Raw genomic sequence first — 22343 nt, 5'->3', positions numbered from 1 at the left:
GGCTCACTGTAACCTCTGCCTCCCAGCTTCAAGCGATTCTCCTGCCTCAGCCATCCAAGTAGCTGGGGACCACAGGTGCGCACCACCACACCTCGCTAATTTTTGTATTTTTTGGTGGAGATGGGGTTTCACCACGCTGCCCAGGCTGGTCTTGAAATCCTGACCTCAACTGATCCTCCTGCTTCAGCCTCCCAGAGTGCTGGGATTACAGGTGTCAGTCACCTCACCCAGCTGAAACTATCAAAAGGCTAGAGGGTAAGCCACCAACTAATACAACTCTGTCATTGAAGTTTTACTATTAGGGAAAAGAGACTATTTCCATAATTGCAAGTAAAATGGCATCAGATAGAATTCCTCTTCCATTATTTTACAAAACAGGCCAGGTGTGGTGGGTGGCTCACGCCTGTAATCCCAGCACTTTGGGAGGCCAAGGTGGGTGGATCACTTGAGGCTAGGAGTTCGGGACCAGCCTGGTCAACATGGTAAAACCCCGTCTCTACTAAAAATACAAAAATCTGTAAAATCTGTCAGGCATGGTGGCAGGTGCCTGTAGCTTCAGCTACTCAAGAGGCTGAGGCAGGAGAATTGCTTGAACCCAGGAGGCAGAGATTGCAGTGAGCCAAGATCATGCCACTGCACTCAAGCCTGGGTAACAGAGCAAGACTCCATCTCAAAAAAATATATATTATTTTAGAAAACAAGCCTGTCTAGTTATGAATGCATGAAGATATTAACCAAATTTATCCTCTTCACCAATCTTATCAAAAACTGGATTAGATTTTTTAAAGACTGAATATAGATCAATTAGAAAAAAGTTGGAAAAAGGTGAGAGTTAAGCTTTAAAAAAAAAAAAAGAAAAGGAAAGAAAAAAAGCACTAGGCCAGGCACGGTGGCTCACGCCTGTAATCCCAGCACTTTGGGAGGCCAAGGCAGGCAGATCACGAGGTCAGGAGATCGAGACCATCTTGGCTAACATGGTGAAGCCCCATCTCTACTAAAAATACAAAAAATTAGCCGGGTGTGGTGGCGTGTGCCTGTAGTCCCAGCTACTCGGGAGGCTGAGGCAGGAGAATGGTGTGAACCCGGGAGGCAGAACTTGCAGTGAGCCGAGATTGCACCACTGCACTCCAGCCTGGGCAACAGAGCGAGACTCCGTCTCAAAAAAAAAAAAAAAAAAAAAAAAAAAAAAAAAACTAAATGAGATGCCATTAAAATGAACAAAAAAATGAATAGAATCACTCATATTTTGCAAAGAAAAGCAAAAAAAAAAAAGCACAGAGGAGACCTAGGTGGTTCTGGCCATTTTCTTAAGCTTCATACAATGATAAACATGAGTGATAAAGCATTTTAAAATATACCGTCACTGAGTTTGATAGAGTTTTATGGGTTATTTTCATGTTTTCTGTTAGAACTATATAATTATTATTTAAGATTAATCCCACAAGCCCTGGAAATGATGTGCAATTTTTGTTTAATTGAAGTGTATATGACAGATTCTTGCCTTGTTCCTGTATAAATGCATTCTGACAGTCTCCATAAAAGACCAGGAAGAAACATGAGGCTCATTGGTGTGCTTTTTTATAGATTCCCCTTTACTGAATAAGCAGGTCAAAAGAAGCCATTGGCAGTAGGAAAGGAACCAAGAGATTACTTCTTTCCTGTTAACATTTCAGATATCTAAAAATTATGTCAGTGATTTTTTTTTTTTTTTTTTTTTTTTTTTTTTTTTTTTTTTTGAGATGGAGTCTAGCTCTATCACCCAGGCTGGAGTGCAGTGGTGTAATCTTGGCTCACTGCAACCTCTGCCTCCCAGGCTCAAGTGATTCTCCTGCCTTGGCCTCCCTAATAGCTGGTACTACAAGTGTGTGCCACCACACCTGTCTAATTTTTGTATTTTTAGTACATGGGGTTTCACCATGTTGGCCAGGCTGGTCTCAAACTCCTGACCTCCAGTGATCCACCTGCCTTGGCCTCCAAAAGTGCTGAGATTACAAGCGTGAGCCACCACACCCAGCCATTATGTCAGTGACTTTTGAAATAGTCTGTGAAACACTTGGACACCTACAAAAGTGACTTCTCAAATAAGGAGTCATGGCATGTCCCACAGGTTCCATGGCCATATGGCATCAAAATAATAAAACAGCACTAGTTATGACCCCCAAACAGAAAACTCAGTGGGGGTATGGGAGATGAGGTTACCCAGGACTCTCTCCAGGGCTTGAAAGAGGACACAGTGAAGGTATTAAATATAACTAACCCTAGAACAGAACTTGGCCCTTTGCCAGCTGTTAATTCCCTTGAGAGAGAGACAAAAGTCCCATGTGTCTCCAATCCCAAGAAAAGAGGTTCTTCTATGGCCCTGCACTGCCTTGGCAATGAGAGCCATGTAGGTGTCAAGATAGCCCCCAGAATGCCAGTGCTTCTTTGCCCTCATTCAAGAGAAACAGAAAGGAGAGGAGGGGAGGGGAGAGGAGGGGAGGGGAGGGGAAGGGAGGGGACAAGAAGAGGGAGAGAATGAGATGGAGAGAGAAAGACACCAAAGAGAAAAGAGGAGTTTCCCATGCTCCTCAATTGCAAGCTAATTCCTGGGACCCATGAGGATCTTCCAAGCATCTAAGGAAGGGCAGCAGGCTGGAGTTACAGCCTGCAGTAGGGAGAAAGCAGGTATTGTTAGCAAAATCCAAGTCCACAAATTAGTAGATTTTGCTCTCTGATCTCTCCCCTTCATATATTTTATGGGGACATTTGAAGAAGATCCCAGAATGGGTCACTCTTCCCCCAACATGTTTACCTGTCACTTAGCAGCAGCCACAAACTTGGCCTCTTCCCTTTGGTTGAGTTCCTATCCTCTCACTATTTAACACAGAAAATGACAGATTCTTTATTTAAGAGAGTCAGAGGCACGGAGACTGACTTAGATAAGACATTTGCCACTTTGAATCTGGTATCATCATGAGGAAGGGACTAGACAAGATAATCCAAGGCCTTTTGCAGATCTAATCACAAAATTTATACTCTACTAATAAGTAATTAAAGTTTCTTTAGACACTGCTCTCTCTTGCTAATAATCACCCATGACTAAGCTCTCATTTCTTTAACAGCCATTCCCTAAAAATTGAGAAAGGTTGTTGAAAGCACCAGCTATTTCTGGGGCCTCTCAATGAGCACTATACTTCCATGAATAATGGAAATCAGACCAGTGCCCACTTGCCTTTGAATAGGGCAAGACACACTATTAATTTTTCCACTCTCCCAAAGGAATTAATACATATGTTATACTCACCATGACTCTTTCCTATCTAAAGGGTCCAAAACAATAATTTGAGTGAGACTGTTTTATTAAGGAGAAACATAACAGTTCTATTCTAACCTTCTGATATGCTAGAATATTCTATATCTGATTGCAGTTACATGGGTGTATACATATATAAAAATTAATCGAGCATACATTTAAGGTGACAACACTTTGCACACTTCACTGCATGTAATTTTTTGACTTTTAAATTAGGTATAAGAGCTCTATTCCACTCCATTGCCCAGGGCCACCTGGAGACACTGGGGTGTGCCTAAAAATGCCAAGTTAACACTTGGCTCTACAGGATCCTCCTCTTCATTTTATACCAGCTGGGAATTTCAGTACTTGCCTATTTCACAACTGTCATGAAAGGGTAAGTGACTTTGGTTCAAATCCATCCAGAGGGTATAGAATGAGAAAAACAGGTAATACACACTTACCCAGACCAGCCCTATTCCTCACATTATGAGATGTAAAAGTCTAATAGCAGTTAAAGAAGAATAACTGTAAATACTAAGGACTCCCCAAAGTATCTGGACATCATTTTAAGAAACAAAAGTTTTTTACACAGCCTGGAGGAAAAGTACTTAAGGTTTACAATTGATGGTGAGGCCTTACCCGCCTGCAGGTACTCTGGCTGCAGAGTTGGAGGCAGGCCCTCAGGCAATGGGTAGCCGTTCTTCCGAGCCACAATGAGATGAAACGCAGCACAGAACTCAGGCAGGGTCAGGGCTCCATCACAGTCAGCATCACTAAGCTCCCTAGATGAAACAAATGTCATGAGTACCTACCATGGGGCTTACAGAACAAGTTACTTGGCACAAATGTGCCAATAAAACTCCCAGACTCTATGGTGATGGCCCTACCAGTACCCAAACCCTCCTAGCCAAATCCATTTGAAATCTCTGGGGGCCACTCCAAGGAAGAAAAATGTTGACTGATGGGATCAGCATCAGTAGCATTTTATAAATAAAAATTTAAGTTCTTCAGGTTCCATTGTTGGTGTGTCTTACAACGCTGAGGACACAGCACAAGAAACTATGTCACAGAAATAAAAATGATACCCAGAAGTCCACAGTCATTCAGTAAATGCAGGCTGCATGGGGTGAAAAGCCCTGGACATGGTGTTCAAAACAGGCAGAGGAAGGGTGGCCCCAGCCATTTTATAGTTGTCCCAGCCACTATGCAGTTTACCTGGAGCACAGATATAAGCTCTTTGTTTTTCAGCTTTAAGGGAAAACCTTGAACTTTTCAAGTCACGTAAATCTTTGTACCAAACTGTTCTTTGCTTGAGAACTCCCTACTGGGAAAATACAAGTAAGCTCAATAAAAAAAGGAATGAATGATGTTTTAGGATAAAACTAGTAACTAAAGAAGACTGGAACCAGATAAGACAAAAATGAAGAAAGGGGAGTCTTAAACAGGCTTAACTTCAGTCATTATTTCCCACTAGAAGGCACAGACCTATTTACTGAGCACAAAAGAGACTGATTTGCCAAAGAATTATATCTAAGACCCCATAAGCTTAACCATCTCTAAGGTAGACAGAGACAAGTATACTTGTGTTAGGACAAGCATAGAGATAAGACATAAACAAAATTATTCTAGAAAGGTATTACTATTTGAAAGAAAATATATTTCTAAGGTAAGCTCCATAACTTTCCTTTAGACCATTCACATCCTCCTCCTCCAGTTTCGAATGAACTGGGGCCCTGAAATAGCTGTTCCCAGAGTGAGGGGTCAGGAAACTGCTTCATATGCTGGATAGAGAGAATACCACTCAGCTTTCATGGGCATGTCTCAACAAAAAGATAGGAAGCCTCATGCCAATAACGTTTAGACTGGGAATTCTGCCAAAACAAATGGTATTCTTTTCAAAATGATAATTTCTTTTTTCTTCCCTAGCCAGAAAATCTAATATAAGGGCCGGGCATGGTGGCTTATGCCTGTAATCCCAGCGCTTTCAGAAGCCAAGGCAGGAGGATTGCCTGAGGCAAGGAGTTCAAGACCAGCCTGGTCAACATAGCAAGATTCTGTCTCTAGAAAAAACTGAAAAGCTAGCTGGGAGGCTGAGGTAGGAGGATCTCTTGAACTTAGGAGTCAGAGGCTGCAATGAGCTATAACCATGTCACTGCCCTCCAGCCTGGGTGACAGAGTGAGCCCTCGTCTCCAAAAAAACAAACAAACAAACAAACAACAACAAAAAACTAATATAAGACTTGTAAAAACAAAAAAATTATGCCAGAGTATATATTGTTGAAGAACCTAAATCCAGCTCAGAATCCCAGATGCATTGGCATGCATGAGTATTATTGGAGTAGTTTTCCAATAAGATGCACAAAACATGACAAGCAATTTTAAATCCCAACATAATTCTGTAAATCCTCATGCAAAAGGCTTTATATAAACATTCCAGTGTTTTTAATTATATATTTATAGCAGTGTGATCGCCTGCCCAGTTTTGGGGAAGAACTAGCCCACACACAGCCGAGAGTTTACAGCAGCACCGAGCATTTTCATGAATGCAAATAGAGCCATCTGGACCATCCCAGCACAGCCCTTCTGGAGCCAGAGTGCATAAAGGTGCAGTGGATACCACAGCTGCAAGTCTGAATTAGGGCCCAGCTGATAAACACCAGCCAAATTTACAAAGCTCAGAGGCAGCTAGAATAGTCAAACCTAACCTAACTCCAAAATATTCCTCAACCTGTTCACTCAGCCTTATAAAATATAAAAACTAGTTTGTCAATCTCCTCTGGTTACTTGTATCCCATCTAGTAGAAAAGTCTGAAAATGAAATCTACAGGATGGTAAGTTTCATATGCCCACAATTGCCTAGACTGAAAAGGGATTGAGATGGGGATAATAATTAGGAAATTACTTTAAAATAATAGTTAACACTTATAGTGCTTAATATGTGCCACACATTGTTCATTGTACTTTTCATATAACATTTAATTTTCACAGCAACAAAAATCTGAGTTGTATTCACTCTTGTAGTCTGTTAAAAACATCATTCAAAACATAAGACTTTTAAAAATGCAAAGGTAGGAACTAAAAGATGGGTTATGGATGATGGTATGAATGCCATATGGCATTAATTGTACTTACCATATATAGGAGAGTTCTGGAATGGAAAGCTTTGATTTGGTGAAGAAGTTCTTGGCCACAGAACCTGTCAAGTGCCATTGTTTAAATAAACCATTAATTACTCAGCTAGAGTAGCTTTTACATTTATATACAAATGAATCACAATTTTTTCATTCAGCAATCTCTTCTGTATAACCACAAACATATTTATTCCTCAAAGCAATTATGAATCATGGAACCAAAAGCAATACATGATTAGCTTTTTTAAAAATATATAAATTACAATAGGGCAAAAGAAGCAATAACATAATGCTCATGAAAGATGCAAATCACATAAATTAATTTCTGCTTCATTTTTACCAAAATTTGCAAAATTTTGCCACAAATTTAAAAGACGAATTTCAAAACTTTGAACAAATTTGGCACATTTCAAATAGAAATTTCAAATAGAAAAGTAATAGAAAACTGACCAAAAAGAAGAAAATTAATACCATTGATCCCACCACACAGAGATAAGACAGACATCTTGTGAAAGATTTTTGGTGAGATTTAAGAACTCCTAGTGGCGTTTTGAGAAACTTATCCGGGAATCTTTCTTCCTTCATTTTTGATTTACCTGTATCAATTGAAATCAGGCAATCATTCTACTTTACATGTTAACATAACTGCAAGACCCAGCTGTACTTGAAATGTTAGACCTTACTGAGATTGAATCTGAATGCTTTCAGCTCCCAATACAGTTTGATCTAGCAATTCTACTCCTAGGTATTTATTTAAGAGAAATAAAAATATATGTTCACATAAAAACTGGTACACAAATATTCAAATCAGCATTATTCTTAATACTCCAAAAGTAGAAGAACCCCATATGCCTATCAACTGATGAATAGATAAATAAAATGGGATGTACTGATATAATGGAATTATTCAGCCACAAAAAGGAATGAAATTCTGGTACATACAACATGAATGAGCCTTTAAAACATTATGCTAACTGTTGGTGGGAATGTGAATTAGTACAACCACTATGGAGAACAGTTTGGAAGTTCCTCAGAAAACTACAATTAGAGCTGACATATGACCCAGCAATCCCACTACTGTGTATATACCTAAAAGAAAGGAAATCAGTATATCAAAGAAATATGTGCGCTCCCATGTTTGTTGCAGCACTGCTTACAATAGCTGAGATTTGGAGGCAACCTATGTGTCCATCGACAGATGAATAAAGAAAATGTGGTATGTATACACAGTGGAGTACTATTCAGCCATAAAAAAATAATGAGATCGAATCATTTGCAACAACGTGGATGGAACTGGAGATCATTACGTTAAGTGAAATAAACCAGTCACAGAAAGACAAACATCGCATGTTCTCACCTATTTGTGGGATCTAAAAATCAAAACAATTGAACTCATGGACATAGCGAGTAGAATGAAGGTTACCAGAGGCTGTGAGGGGTAGTGGTGGGGAGCGAGTAGGGGGGAGGTGGGGACTGTTAATGGGTACAAAAACTAGTTAGAAAGAATGAATAAGACCTACTACTTGATAGCACAATAGGGTGACTATAGTCAATAACTTAATTGTATATTTTAAATAACTTAAGGAATGTAATTGGATTGTTTGTAACTCAAAGGATAAATGCTTGAGGGGATGGATACCCCATTCAACATGATGTGATTATTATGCATTGGATGCCTGTATCAAAACATGTCACATACCCCATAAATATATACACCTACTATGTAGCCACAAAAATGTTTTAATTTAAAAAAAACTAAAACATTATGCTAAATGAAAGAGACACAAAAGGCCACATATTACGAGATTCCATTTCTAGAAAAAAAGGATACATTCTGAGAAATGCATCATTAGGTAATTTTCTCATTGTGTGAACAGCACAGGGTGTACTTACACAAACCTAGATGGTATAGCCTACTACACACCTAGGCTAGATGGTAGAACCTATTGCTCCTAGGCTACAAACCTGTACAGCATGTTCCTGCACTGAATACTATAGGCAGTTGGGACACAATAGTAACTATTTGTGTATCTAAACACAACTAAATATAGAAAACAGCCTGGGCAACATAGTGAGACCTCCTCTCTACCAAAAAAAAAAAAAAAAAAAAAAAAAAAAAAAAAAAACTACAAAAAAAATTAGCCAGGCATAGTGATGTGCACCTGTAGTCCCAGCTACTAGGGAGGCTGAGGTGGGAGGATCACTTGAGCCCAGGAGGTCAAGGTTGCAGTGAGCCAAGATCACATCACTGCACTCCAGCCTAGGCAACAGAGTAAGACCTGTCTCAAAAAAAAAGAAAAGAAAAAAGAAGAGAAAAGAAAAAAACATGGAAAAGGAAGAGTAAAAATACGGTATAAAAGATGAAAAATGGTTCACCTTTATAGGGCCCTTACCATGAATGGAGCTTGCAGGACTGGAAGTTGCTCTGGGTAAGTCAGAGAGTAAGTGGTGAGTGAATGTGAAGGCCCAGGACATTACTGTACACTACTGTAGACTTTATAAATACTGCACACTGAGACTACATTAAATTTACCAAGTAAAAATTCCTTTCATCAATAATAAATTAACCTTAGAGTGCAAGTTTTTTACTTTATAAACTTTAAAATTTATTTTAACCTTCTTGACTCCTTTGTAACAACACTTGGCTTAAAACAAAAACACACTGTACAATTTTAAAATAACTTAAAGAGTGTAGTCAAATTGTTTGCAACTTAATAGATAAATGCTTGAGGAAATGGATACCCCATTCTTCATGATGTGCTTATTTCACATTGTGTGCCTGTATCAAAACATCTCATGTACCCCATAAATATATACACTTATGTACCCACAAGTTAAAAATTTAAAAAATTTGCACAGCTGTACAAAAATATTTTCTTTCTTTATATCTTTATTCTATTATTCTATTTTTTAAATTTTTAATTTTTTTACCTTTTAAACTTTTTTGTTAAAAACTGAAACACAAACACTTATCAGCCTAGAACTTCACGAGTTCAGAATCATCAATAACACTGTCTTCCACCTTTATACTGTGGAGGTGACTAGAAGGGGACAATAACTCATAGGGAGCGGCCATCTCCTAGTATGACAATGCCTTCTTCTGGAACACCTCCTGAAGTTCCTGCCTGAGGCTGTTTTACAGTTAACTTTTTTTTATAAGTAAAAGTATACCCTAAAATAACAATAAAAGTATAGCATAATAAAAGGCCAGGTGCGGTGGCTCACGCCTGCAATCCCAGCACTTTAGGAGGCTTAGGCGGGCGGATCACGAGGTCAGCGGTTTGAGACCAGCCTGGCCAACATGGTGAAACCCCATCTCTACTAAAAATACAAAAATTAGCCAGGTGTGGGGCACGTGCCTGTAGTCCCGGCTACTTGGAAGGCTGAGGCAGAGGAATCACTTGAACCTGGGAGGCGGAGGCTGCAGTGAGCCGAGATCGCGCCATTGCACGCCAGCCTGGGCAACACAGCGAGACTCCATCTCAAAAAAAGAAAAAGAAAAGAAAGAAAAGTATAGCATAATACATAATAGGCTAATAATAGCCGTTTATTATTAAGTATTATATACCATACATAATCATATGTGCTAGGCTTTTATACAACTGGTAGCACAGATTTTTTTACCAGCATCATCACAAAAACGTGAGCACTGCCTTGTGCTACAACATCATGATGGCTACAGCATCACTAGGTGATGAATGGAGCTGGAATTTTTCAGCTCCGTGATACTGTTACGGGACCGCCATCATTGACTGACTGAAACATCCTTATGTGGTAACTGTAGGTAAGAGAAAATCATTGGGACTATGTGATAGGTACACAGAGGTTTGTTATACCAGCCAGTCTAGTTGTGTCTACATCTGAAACTCTGCAAGATACAAAAGTTAAAAGAAAACAAAAACATTTCTAACAGGTATCTGTTTGAATTTGGCTAAATATCTGCATATGTCGTGAAGAAACTCACTTGAGCGCGGGGTAAGGTTAGCAAGTGGTCAAATCGTGCAATATGGGTTTCTGTTTATTTTCCTTAATCATGACGTCAACATTAATTTGTTGTATCTGTACTATTCTGCTGTCAATAAAGCCATCACCACCAATCAGTAAATGATGTTTGCAATTACTTATACAAGTATATTTCAATTATGTGCCTCATTTCACAAGATAAAACTAATATTTACCCACATGTCAATATGGCAGGTTATGATTATTAAGGACATACTATTATTCTTCAAATTTCAACATCTAAAAAGAAAGCTTTATGAATTTTTCTTCTAGACTCTACTATTTCACTGTTAGTTTAGTCCTTCAGCCTAGTAAAATGTAGCCACACTGGCATTAAACCAATTCCTCTCAGCTTGAATTTTACATGAGAACTCAACAGGAATCTATATATCTGAAGACAACCCAGAAGAACTGACAAGTGGGAAAGCGCTGGCCAATTTTCCTCCCCCATTTTAATTTCTCTCAGAAAAACTGGAGGAGAAACATTTGAGCCAAAGAAAACGAGCCTGAGTTTGGAGTTTGAAGGCACATATAACATAAAAAGACTTGTGACACCAACTCCTTAGGAGGCCACATTCTGTCCTTGCCCGAGCTCTAATATAATGAGGAAGCAATGAGAGGTGGCCCCTTGGAGCGACATGTTAGCATTTCAAGAACTGCCTCAGCTGATAAGGTGCGGGGTCTCGGCCAAGTTTCCCCCAAATTCCCATTTAAGCCCACTGAAATGGAAATATAATTTTCCAAACGTCATTGCCAACGTTTTTTCTGCATGGTTTACATCTGATAAGAAATTCGACTTTAGAGGAAAACCAAACTGAAATCACAGAAGGCTGCCATACTCATTTTGTGTGAATGATTTCTCAAGATGGTGGCTGTGATTCTGGTGAGAGTGATGCCTGGGGAGCCCACATTCTTACCTGAAATGAAAGAGCTTGGGTCTGGCTGAAGGGATCGGAACTGATTGACATAGTACTCGCGCTGTTCTTCTGTTATCCTCCAGGGTTCATCGGGGTAACTGCTGTTATCCTGTAGTTCTCTCTCCACTGAAAAGGACTTTAAGAATAAATTTAAAAGTAAATGCTCAGAGAACCTGTCTTTAGTGAGAAGTAGAAAAATTAAGCACCAATAAAAGTTATTATGTGTTATGCTTAATTTTTTTTCCTCAGGTGAAGAAATTTAACTGCCTCATAACTAGAATCTAACTAGAACACAAACTTAAGGGCAGACATCATGCTTTATATATTTTTTGTATTCTTCAAAGTTAACAGCACCGAGGGATAAAATACTGAATACTCAGTAAGTGACAAAAAATTTCTAATTGTAATGAAGGAAGGGTTAAAAAAAGATGATCATTCTTATTTTCCACTATTCCTCACATTTTTATCCTTTAAGATTAGCTGAGTAGATAGTAAAATAATCTGGATTCTTTTTAAACAATGAAAAAGAAACTAGAACAGCTATAACCACATCTTTTTTACTGTTGCAGTTACACTGAAACTCTGTATAAATCCAGGAATGAAAAGCTCCAATTCAAATCCCACATTTCCAGCTCCTACTTGAGTGGCAAGTCAGGACCACTGAACCTCTCATTCGGCATTTGTGAATTACAGAAAATATTTAGTAACAGCTGGGTGGTGAGAACAGCTGTTATGGTACCACAATAAACAGGGTAACAAGGGGTGCATCAGACCTGCCACTAGAGGGCATGCAAGTCAAATTTGAGGATTTAAGAGCCTAGAAAACCAAAGTAGTGCAGGAGAAAACAAAGCTAGGGTAGGCATTGGGTGAAGAAGGGAAATGTCGATGCTAGGAGGAGGCGTGGGCCTTCGTTCTATCCCTCCCACAAACCCTAAGACTAAAGTGATACTTGCCAAGGGCCACCTTCATGGGACCAAGAGGTGAACACAAGAAGAATGAGGCTTGGCCGGGCGCAGTGGCTCACACAAGTAATCCCAGCACTTTGGGAGGCCCAGGCAGGCAGATCATGAGGTCAGGAGTTCAAGACCAGCCTGGCCAACATGATGAAACCCTGTCTCTACTAAAAGTATAAAAATTAGCCAGGCATGGTAGTACATGCCTGTAATCTCAGCTACTCAGGAGGCTAAGGCAAGACAATCACTTGAACCTGGGAGGCGGAGGTTGAACCTGGGAGCAGAGGTCGCACCATTGCACTCCAGCCTGGGCAACAGAGTGAGACTCTGTCTCAAAAAAAAAAAAAAAAAAAAAAGATAGGGCTTTATGATAAAAGGAGGCTAGGAAAGAAGGGGAGGGGTACTGTTGCTAAAGAGCCATCAAAGCGCCTGCTTCTGAACACACTATCAAGGAGGGAATTAATCACTGGGTGGGCAATTCCACCCACTAACCTTAGAAAAGACAGCCGGCCATCCCCTCCCCTTCCCCACACCCACACACACACCATTCCAGGAATTAATTCTTCCCAGGAACGCCTGTCTCCCCTCTGACAATGTTCACAGAAGAAAGGAGACTAGAAAATGTCGAGCTACTACAGAACCTTGAGATGTCATCTCTGAAGTAAAATATGTATTACTTTGATATCTCACACCTCGGGTTAAGGGTGCTTTGGGAAGGCAAGGACAATGGATGAAATACTACCTGTAGAATGGATATTTCCAGAAGTGCTAAGTGAGAATTCACCCAGCAAACAGGCTATTCCTCAAAGTCATCTGGGGCCTTTAGTCAGAAGGAAGGTTACATAAAGAGATGGAGAGCTGTAGGGTTGTTAGTCGTTTGTAATAAATATATCATTTTCATACTAGATTAGTTTCTACTAAATGTAAATCAAACCACTCTTAAATGTTCAAGAAGTCATTACCCATTAGTTAATACCTTAAATTTCACAGAGTGCTTTGAAATTTACAAAGCATTTCACACACTCCTACTTTTTTAGCACCTCAAGACTTTGGAGATGTAAGCGGGTATTAATTATTATCCTTTTTCTGAGCTCAGGGAACTTACCCATATCCCTTAGTGAACCCCTGCAGGCAGCAAATAATGACCATCCTTTTTTCAATCTCTTGTTCAAAGGCAGGATTTTGCATATCAGGATTTTTTTTTAACTGGGTTGCAGCTACCTGAATTTTTTTCAAAAACCTCTTATTATTATAAAAATAAACAGGCCCAGAGCAGTGGCTCACACGTGTAATCCCAGAACTTTGGGAGGCTGAGGTGGGTGGATCACCTGAGGTCAGGAGTTTGAGACCAACCTGGCCAACGTGGTAAAACCCCGTCTCTACAAAAAAAAAAAAAAAAAAAAAAATACAAAAAATTAGTCAGGTGTGGTGGCAGGTGCCTGCAATCCCAGCTACTCGGGAGGCTGAGGCAGGAGAATCACTTGAACCTGGAGGCGGAGGTTGCAGTGAGCCAAGATTGTACCATTGCACTCCAGCCTGGGCAACAAGAGTGAAACTCCATCTCAATAAAAATAAGTAAAGCAAAAAAGATGAAAAGTTATACCTGATGTAAATGACGAGTTGATGGGTGCAGCACACCAACATGGCACAAGTATACATATGTAACAAACCTGCACGTTATGCACATGTACCCTACAACTTAAAGTATAATAATAATAAATTTTAAAAAAAAAGAAGAGTTTAGCTATTCTTAGCATTTGCAAATAAATTTTAAAGTCAAAAAAAAAAAAAAAAAAAGAAAATCCAGTCCGAGCACCAAACAACCAAACAGACCACACAACCTTCCAAAATGCTCCCACCAAATTCCAAAGCCATGCCCTAGCAGCACTTACTGAATGAGCCCAGATGTCTGATCAGGTTCCGTTGGTAGAACACAAGGGGGAGGATGTCAGCTTGAATTGCATTAGATTACTGGCCATGATATAATGTGGAGAACTCATAGGAGCACTGCCCCCCAGGTCAGCCCTGACAGAAATAGCCAGAGCAAAGGAAACTAAAAGCTAGGCATGGGCAGGAGAGACAAGAACAGACCTATGAGTCAACGATTTGGTGGCAAAGATGATTCGTGAAGAAGGTGGGATGTGGGTTGGAAGCTCTGTCCCACCACTTCCCAGTGAATGAAGACACAGAAATCTCCATGCTGGGCGGCTCTCATCGCAGCTGCAGCTGCTTCCACATAGCTGCTGTGGTCAAAAAGAAGCCCAGAGTCAGTTCCCTTGACCATCACCATTCTGTTTGCTATAACTGATCTGTAACATTTTGGGAAAATACAGTTCCATTGAAAAGAAAAAGAGAAAAAATCTCCAAGCTGGATGTTGGGTCTGCTGCATTCCTGGGTCTGACATGGAAGCTGCTGCTCCCCTAGAACACGCCCTTTCCCTCCTGCTCAGAAAGCTGCTGTGTAGCTGTCCCTGTCGGCCCACGTGTGCTCTTTCCTCAATACCATAACCATCTGCTTTCTAGCTCCTCTCCTACATCACCTCACTCCAGTGTGGTGTTAGTGGCCTCTTAGCAGGTCTCAGGTCTACTCTGACAACAGAAATCAGGAATGAACAGAAGGGGGTGATTAACTCCTCTGCTTAAAAGCCTGCAGAGATGACCTGCTGCCTAACAAAAAAAGTCCACCTTCTCCACCTGGCCTTCAGAAGCCTCGCACCCCAGCTTCCTCTCAGCAGGCTTTCCGACTGCACATGCTCACTCCTCAGGGGTAAGATGTGTGTCTTCTTCCCAGAACATTTTTCCCTGCTCAGATCCTCCAATGTACCTGCCATACCCACAGCCATGACAGAGGGCACCGCCCATTCCCATGCTCTGCTGCAAAGGTGGGCCTGGCAGCCTTGTGTGGGCACCATGACCCACCTCACACCTGGTGTCACCTGAGTGGGAGTAAGGGTTGGTGGGCACACAGTATACTGGCCTTTGGGATGCTCTGACAAGGGCTTAGGTCAGATGCTCATTCTTGGGAATGTGGATGAGAAATATCAAAGCCAATGAGCAAAGAAAGTAGATCCTAAACAGATGCTCAGTGGGGTCGTGGTATAGAGAAAGGGTAGGTGGGGCTTAAAGTTATGAGGGCACCAGAACCAAGCATCAGCAGAAGTTGGGAGGTAGGTACACAAAGGACACAAAGCCAGCAGGGCAAGAAAGGCTGCGGAAGCCTAAAGATAAGTGGACAGCGGAGCAAACTTAACGCAACCAGGGCAAGGCCTGTTAGCAGAACAAGCATGAACAGTCAATAATTCCCACCCCTACAGACCTGTGGGCCACTCCTTGGCTCTCATTTCTTAGATTCCCATGAGAACCTCAACCCCTCCTCCCTTTCAAGAAAACTTAAGTGGGCAAGGATAATTCCTACTCCCTAAACCTAAAAAGGCCTTAGGACAAAGGGAGAGGGCACACGAGCTCTGTGTAACCCATAGAGTGGCCCTTCTACTGGTTTGCACCAAGTGTGCTAACCTACCCCCCATCTCTTTCCCCTTGCTTCTTGCTGTATGCTTGAAACTGATTTAATAAACCAAGTTATTTGAGCATCTTAAAAAATATGAATCTTGGCTGGGCATGTTGGCTCAAATCCCAGCACTTTGGGAGGCCAAGGCAGGCAGACCACTTGACTCTAGGAGTTTGAGACCAGCCTGGGCAACATAGCGAATCCCCATCTCTACAAAAAATATTTAAAAACCGCCAGGCATGGTGGCATGCACTTGTAGTTCCAGCTACTCAGGAAGCTGAGGTGGGAGAGTCACCTGAGCCCAGAAGGTCAAGGCTGCAGTAAGCCATGATCGTACCACTGAACCCCAGCCTGGGCAACAGAGCAAGACTCTGTCTCAAAAAAATATATATGAATCTTTATGATAGTCATGGTAAGTACCACAGTTTGAACATTTAAAATGTTCCTAAACATCTTCACCCAGGTTTCAATCTGAAGGACAAGAGCCATATCAGATACTCCTTTATCCCATCTATAGTCCCTGGCAGGTACATCACAGATACTAAAAGGTAGTGTGAGCTCTACTTATTGACAGGCTTGAGGAAGTTCAGAAGTATGTCTTGTACTGCAAGAGATGTGGAAACACTGCCCTATGATGTTCTTTGTGAAAGAAAACCTATGAGTCTGTTTGGTAGCTCAGCACCTCTTTGTCAGCAGCTAGGGGCCATCTCACCGCAGGACCCAGATGCGTGAACCCATCTCTTCTGAACCAACCCAACAATCAACCACAACAATCTTCTCAAAGATCTGAAAAGTCAGTCACCTAAGAATGGTTCATTGTGAAGCCTGAAGGCACTGAGAAATGAGGGTGAATAAGCTGTGGAGCCTTAGCTTTCCAAGTAGAAGCGAGGACCAGGAAAAGCTCCACTTCTGCATGCACCCTAAAGAGGCCTCCCCCGGTCAACTCCAGCTCCACTGGTTTTGTTGGCTGAGCAGAGATATTTGCTACTTGGTGCCAATTTTGAGCTCTGCCAGTGTTCTGTTTTTTAAATAAAAGGAGAGACTGAGAAATCTTTCACATCTGTCTGCTTAAGCCACATACATATGGTTCATTATACAGTTTCTCTAGACATAGGAGAATTAGATTTGCTTATATTTAAAACATTCAACTCCTTGGTTTTGTTTCAAGTGAAATGCAAATATTTGGCACGGCAAGTTATTATCTCTGGGGAAAGCAGGTTGTTTATAATGAAAGACTTCAAAAGACACATTAAAAAGTAATACCATTAATAAAATCCCAAAAGGTGACATTTACCCCTACTATCAAACTATCTTAAAAATCAAACAAAGCTAAATAACATGAATTGCAAGGAAGCACTGTTGGAGAGAACTTAGGGTGTGTGTACTGTTTCAGTCATAGAACATTTCTGTTTAAAATATAAGCCCACCCTGAAGGCATCCTATAAATGCTGTTTTAGAGTCCAGCCATTTCACCTATGAGAGGGTAACGATCTTCTAACAGTGTCCTGTTAGTGCCTTAGTAAACAAACTATCTAGAGTAGCAAAAACTCATACTAAGCCCACAGTGAATATCTGAGGAAGCCTCCTCTGCCAAAAATATTTTGGAAATAAGATTACCATAAGGCAATCACTGATCAAAACATAATCTCATAGCAATGTGAGAAGACTTGATTACTGTAAACAAAAGGATAGCTAATGGGCTGGTGAGACTACACTATAGCCCAAGTGAATATTAATTTGCCTAAAGAAAGATTATGGGAATTAGTCAGTCATGGGGCTGAGAAAAAAAAAGTCACAGAGGCAAGTGGTGGCAGTGCTGATAGGTGGGATGACAGCAGACTCCTCCAATAATTCATGCTCTACTATGCCTGGTGTAGAGGTGTCACTAAGTGGCTGTCCAACCAGAAATGACTTTTTTCCAGCCTCCCTTGAAGTTACATGCAGCCATGTGACTGAGTTGTAGCCATTGCAATGTGAGCACCAGTGGCCTGCCCTACTTCCAGGCAGGACTAGTACCCTGTGGCACTCCTCTACTCTCTTTCCTATGTGCCCACTGAACAGATGATGGCAGAGTGATAGGACAGAAGGAGCTCTGGTGCATGAATCACCATGCTGAGGACAGCGGCCTGCCAAACTGTTATATTAGTGAGAAATATACCTACTGTGCAAAGTCATTAAAATGTGGGGCCTATTTGTTATAGCAGCTGTTCCCCCAATGAATGTATCCTTCAAGCAAGGCCCAAAGGAAAGGAAGATCTGCCCTTTACAACCACACAGCCCATCCTGAAGATGGAAGCCTGAGGCTATCATGGTTTTGCAATCTGACCAATGACATTAGACCATTATGAGCCCAAACAACTTTCTAATTCTAATTTGATTATCTATGCAGACTATCTATAGGACCAGAATGCTGATTCATTTTTACAACAGTCTTTATGTGTTTGAGTAATATAGGTTAATCTTCCATGGATTTGAAGGAGATTCCCAGTTAAAAAGAAAAGAGAGCTCAAGTAAAATTGTGGGGAAAGTATTCAATGAGGAATGAAGAAAAGGACCTAGAAAAGGAGACAGAGCTCAGCAATTTTGTTTTAACATGAAACCATTCCATATTATGCTTGATCAATCTTATTTATGCTCTGCCTCTCACCCTACCCCATACTATCCCATAAAGCCCATGAGGACAGAAAATTTTGTCTATCCTGATCATTGCTGTATCCCAAATGTCTGGAAAAGTGACCAGCACATACAAAACACTCAATAAGTATTTGCTGAATGAGTAAACAAACATTCGAAAAAATTCTCAATCCCAGTCTAGAGACAGAGAACAGTTAACCTGAGTTATCTTAAACTGACTGAAGGTGAACTTTATATGCATTTATCACATAATGTCATCCAACATTATAAAGACTGAGCCCTCTCCCTTACTTCTGAAGTCAGAGAACTTTTTTAAAAAAATTCCTTCTTTCTAGTCTTTATTTCAAAATAATTATAGATTCACAGGAAGTTGCGATAAATAATTTGGTTTTGTCTGTAGAGAAGTTAGTTAAAATTAAGTCCCAACAGAAAAATTTAACCTTATCTGTTTCTTCAGGGAAATAAACCCACAAAGATGCCTTTAATCACATATTACCAAACTTACTTAGGGATCTAATTTCAATAGTTCAGAAGGTTGACTGCCAAACTGTAGGAATCTCTCTGAGCCTAATGTGCAACACACAGTTGCTGCTTATTACAATAAGCTATACTTTTTAAAACTATCACTTAGACATAGAAGAATGTCAGGTAACAAGTATTCATTGCTTTGCTAAGTGCCAGGCACTGTAAGTACCTAAATGCACACAATCAATTTTCATCTTCACAACCCTGAGAGGTAAATCTGGTAATTCCCATTTTGTAGAATAGGAAACTGAGGATTAGGTAAGGGAAGTAATTTACCAAGACCACACACCTATGGCAAATGGCAGAGCCAGAATACAAACTGGGTCCAAAGTATGTACTCTTGATCATCAAGCTCTATAGTTATCTCTATCTGTTCATCCATCCTGTAAAAATAGAACATTTTTTACAAAAAGAACCTCACTGCAATGCCTAAATCATTGCTGCAATTTTGCAGATTGAGGATCTGTGCTTGAGCTATGACTATGCTGTATTACACCCTCCTCCCCATCATCTAGTTTAGATTTTGGCTGGCGAACTATTAAATCATACTGACAGAGCACCATTTTATTTCTCACATAATTTTTGCATGTAAGCATCTGGCACGTCATCACAGAAGAATCCTAGAGATAGCCATACAATCCAGGTATTTAATCATTTTACTGTGATTGCAGTATGTGGCACTAATAGTATTTTGATTAACATAAGAAATGCTCATTAGTAACCACTGCCTCCAATTCTTCCCTCAGGGGCCAAGATCTGCTGTTCCAGAAGGGCATTTTTCCTTCACTGTTATCAGGATTTTGTGCTCTGCTTAGAGGAGAAAGCCAAGAAAAATGAGAAATCAGCAGTAAGAGGAGACTCTGACAAGGCTGCAGACTTCCATTAACGAAGCAATGACGTTCCCACTCTCGTGCTTGCTGGTCAGGCCAAGGCTGCCTGTCTCTTCACTACGTTCTCCCCTTCACACTCAAGGCAGCCTGAGTTCAGATGGGAAACAGACGCATCCACAACTTGGACAGAATTCAAGAATGCTTTGGAGAATGAGGCTACTGACTGGAGGTACAAAAAGAGTACAGGTTCCAGAGGCAGATAGACTTGGGTTCCAATCTGGCATGGTCACATACTAACCAGTAAATTAACTTCTGAGCCATCAGCTCCCACCTGCAAGGCAGTCACATAGCCCACAGGGCCCTGCCTCCCTCTCCGACTTCATCTCCCTCCCACTCCAGGCTCTAGCCATAGTTGCGTTCTTTCAGTTCTTCAAATGTATCTGCTCTCCATGAGAAATATGGTAGAAACTGGGTCACTCAACGTCCATTCCACCCCTCAGCATAATAAGTCCCAGCACTGCACAAGCTGGCTAGCTAAAAACTCCACTGTTGAAACACCTTTGCTGCTACAATTCCAAATAGGACTTAGGTTCCACTCAACAAATACACCCACAGAAGACTGATGCAGACCCAAGTTACAGGCAGGGAACAAAGCTTTCATTTGGCTGCCAAGGTTGTGTGTAGTGTGGATCTTGTTGGAGCTGACACTAGGGCAGCAGTTTCCCAATGCTGTTGCTTTCTGATTGTGGCAGAGGCAAAGCTCTCTCAGCAGCCCAGCTCTGCTATGAGGTTTTGGAGATTGTTCTTGCAAACTCAGAATAGGGTCTGTATCTTCAGCCCTTCCAAAGAGTTAGCAGGCTGTCCAAATCCCTTATTAAAAATCACTATTTGCTTCAACTAGCCAAAGGAGATTCTGGTGTCCATAATTAAGAACCTTGATCAAGGTGTGCCCTTTGTCCAGGCTCTTACCTCTACAGGAAATGCTCCACTCCTCTCCTCACCTCCCAGTACCATCCTTCCTTTGCCTGGTTAACTCCTATTCATCCTTCACAGCTCAGTTCAACAGATACTTTGTTAAAGGAGCCTTATCTCACTTTCTAGCTATAGGCTGGATTCCTTTGCTACATGGTACCATGCTTCAAGGCCTTTAGGGCAATTGTCAGTTTTTAATTCCACATGCATAGGTGGGATCGTTTGACTCAAATCTACCTCCCCTTTTTGACTGCAAGCACCTAGAGAGCAAGAGGCTGTATGTGTAGTTCTCAATGTACCCCTGGCATGGTGGCCGACTCATGGAAGCCACTTAAATATTTCCAAATGGACAAATGGAAGATGTAATACCTACCTTGTGAGATTGTTGGGAGGACTGGAAAGGGCCAGCACAGCACTGGGACCAAAGAAGCATCTCAGTCAGTAGTGATTATTGTTGGGATAGGCAACTGGGGGCATGACACCCCCTGCTCACCTGAGATCAAGGGAAAGACTGATGGGCCCAGGGGCTAAAATGGTGCCAGTTGTAAAGAAGTCTTCCATATCCATAGCTTGGCATATAACTGAGACCAAAAGGTCCTGGGGAATAAGCTACTATCCATTCCAGATTTACAAAGTACTGCCTGGAACCAGGGGTTCAACCCAGTGTTTTCAGCTACATCTGGGAGGCTAAATTAACTAAACATCTCTTTTATTGTCAAGAAGTGTGGGTACACAGTGAGCACCTGAGGAATACACTAAGAAACAGGTTGAGGCCGGGCATGGTGGCTCATGCCTGTAATCCTAGTACTTTGGGAGGCTGAGGTGGGTGAATCACCTGAGGTCAAGAGTTCAAGACCACCCTGGCCAACATGGTGAAACCCCGTCTCTACTAAAAGAAATATATACAAAAAAATAGCCAGGTGCAGTGGCGCACGCCTGTAGTCCCAGCTACTCAGGAAGCTGAGGCAGAAGAATTGCTTGAACCTGGGACGCAGAGGTTGTAGTCAGCCGAGATCGCACCACTGCACTGCAGCCTGGGTGACAGAGCAAGACTCCATCTCAATCAATCAATCAATAAATAAATAAATAAATAAATAAATAAATAGAAAAGGAAAAAAGAAACAAGTAGAAAAGATCTGCACTGAGAAAATAAACTTCAGTATCAGTTAAGATTAAATGTTTCCTTCCTCAAGAGTTAAGGGCTAGAAATCCTTCCTTGAAAGTTAAGGGCTAGAAAATCAGAAGGAGAACTACAAGCAGGTGAAGAAAATAAGTAAGCAGGAGACTGAAGGCTATGAAAAAATAGGACCTCCTCATGGCAATAGTGTCCTTTCAGGTATATGTGGGTTCTACAGGAGACTCAGTGAAGTAGGACACCTGGAGGACATGTTAACCTTTGACCCCTTAGGAGATGGTGTAAAAGTCCAGCTGGGGTCTCAAATAAAATGGGGAATGAATTTGGTGAAAGAAGATCTCAAGAATAAGGCACATACATACCTAGAAAATGCATCAAACTCACTCTTTCTAACACACACTCACATTCTCTCCCTCTGTCTATCTTTATCTCTACCTCTATCTCCTCCTCCCTCCCATTTC

General features: G+C 41.1%; 1 protein-coding gene and 1 non-coding gene across 31 annotated transcripts in view; one reads left to right on the top strand and one right to left on the bottom strand.

Annotated features, from left to right (window-relative positions):
- REPS2 (RALBP1 associated Eps domain containing 2) overlaps positions 1-22343 on the bottom strand; it is a 196101-nt gene that overhangs the window by 86971 nt on the left and 86787 nt on the right. For all 30 annotated transcript variants that reach the window (XM_077988221.1, XM_002808517.4, XM_015127008.3 and 27 more), the window contains exons 6-8: positions 11325-11460; positions 6407-6470; positions 3914-4056 (exon numbers count right to left, since the gene is read on the bottom strand). In XM_077988221.1, coding sequence (XP_077844347.1) covers positions 3914-4056; positions 6407-6470; positions 11325-11460 — 343 coding nt within the window. The remainder of the gene's footprint in view (positions 1-3913; positions 4057-6406; positions 6471-11324; positions 11461-22343) is intronic.
- Positions 14482-14613, top strand: LOC114675217 (small nucleolar RNA SNORA16B/SNORA16A family). The gene has a single exon (XR_003726306.1). It is a non-coding gene; the product is annotated as a small nucleolar RNA SNORA16B/SNORA16A family (small nucleolar RNA).

The sequence above is a fragment of the Macaca mulatta genome, chromosome X (genome assembly GCF_049350105.2).
Source record: "Macaca mulatta isolate MMU2019108-1 chromosome X, T2T-MMU8v2.0, whole genome shotgun sequence".
NCBI classification, from domain to species: domain Eukaryota; kingdom Metazoa; phylum Chordata; class Mammalia; order Primates; family Cercopithecidae; genus Macaca; species Macaca mulatta.
This window is presented reverse-complemented; position numbering and strand designations above follow the sequence as displayed.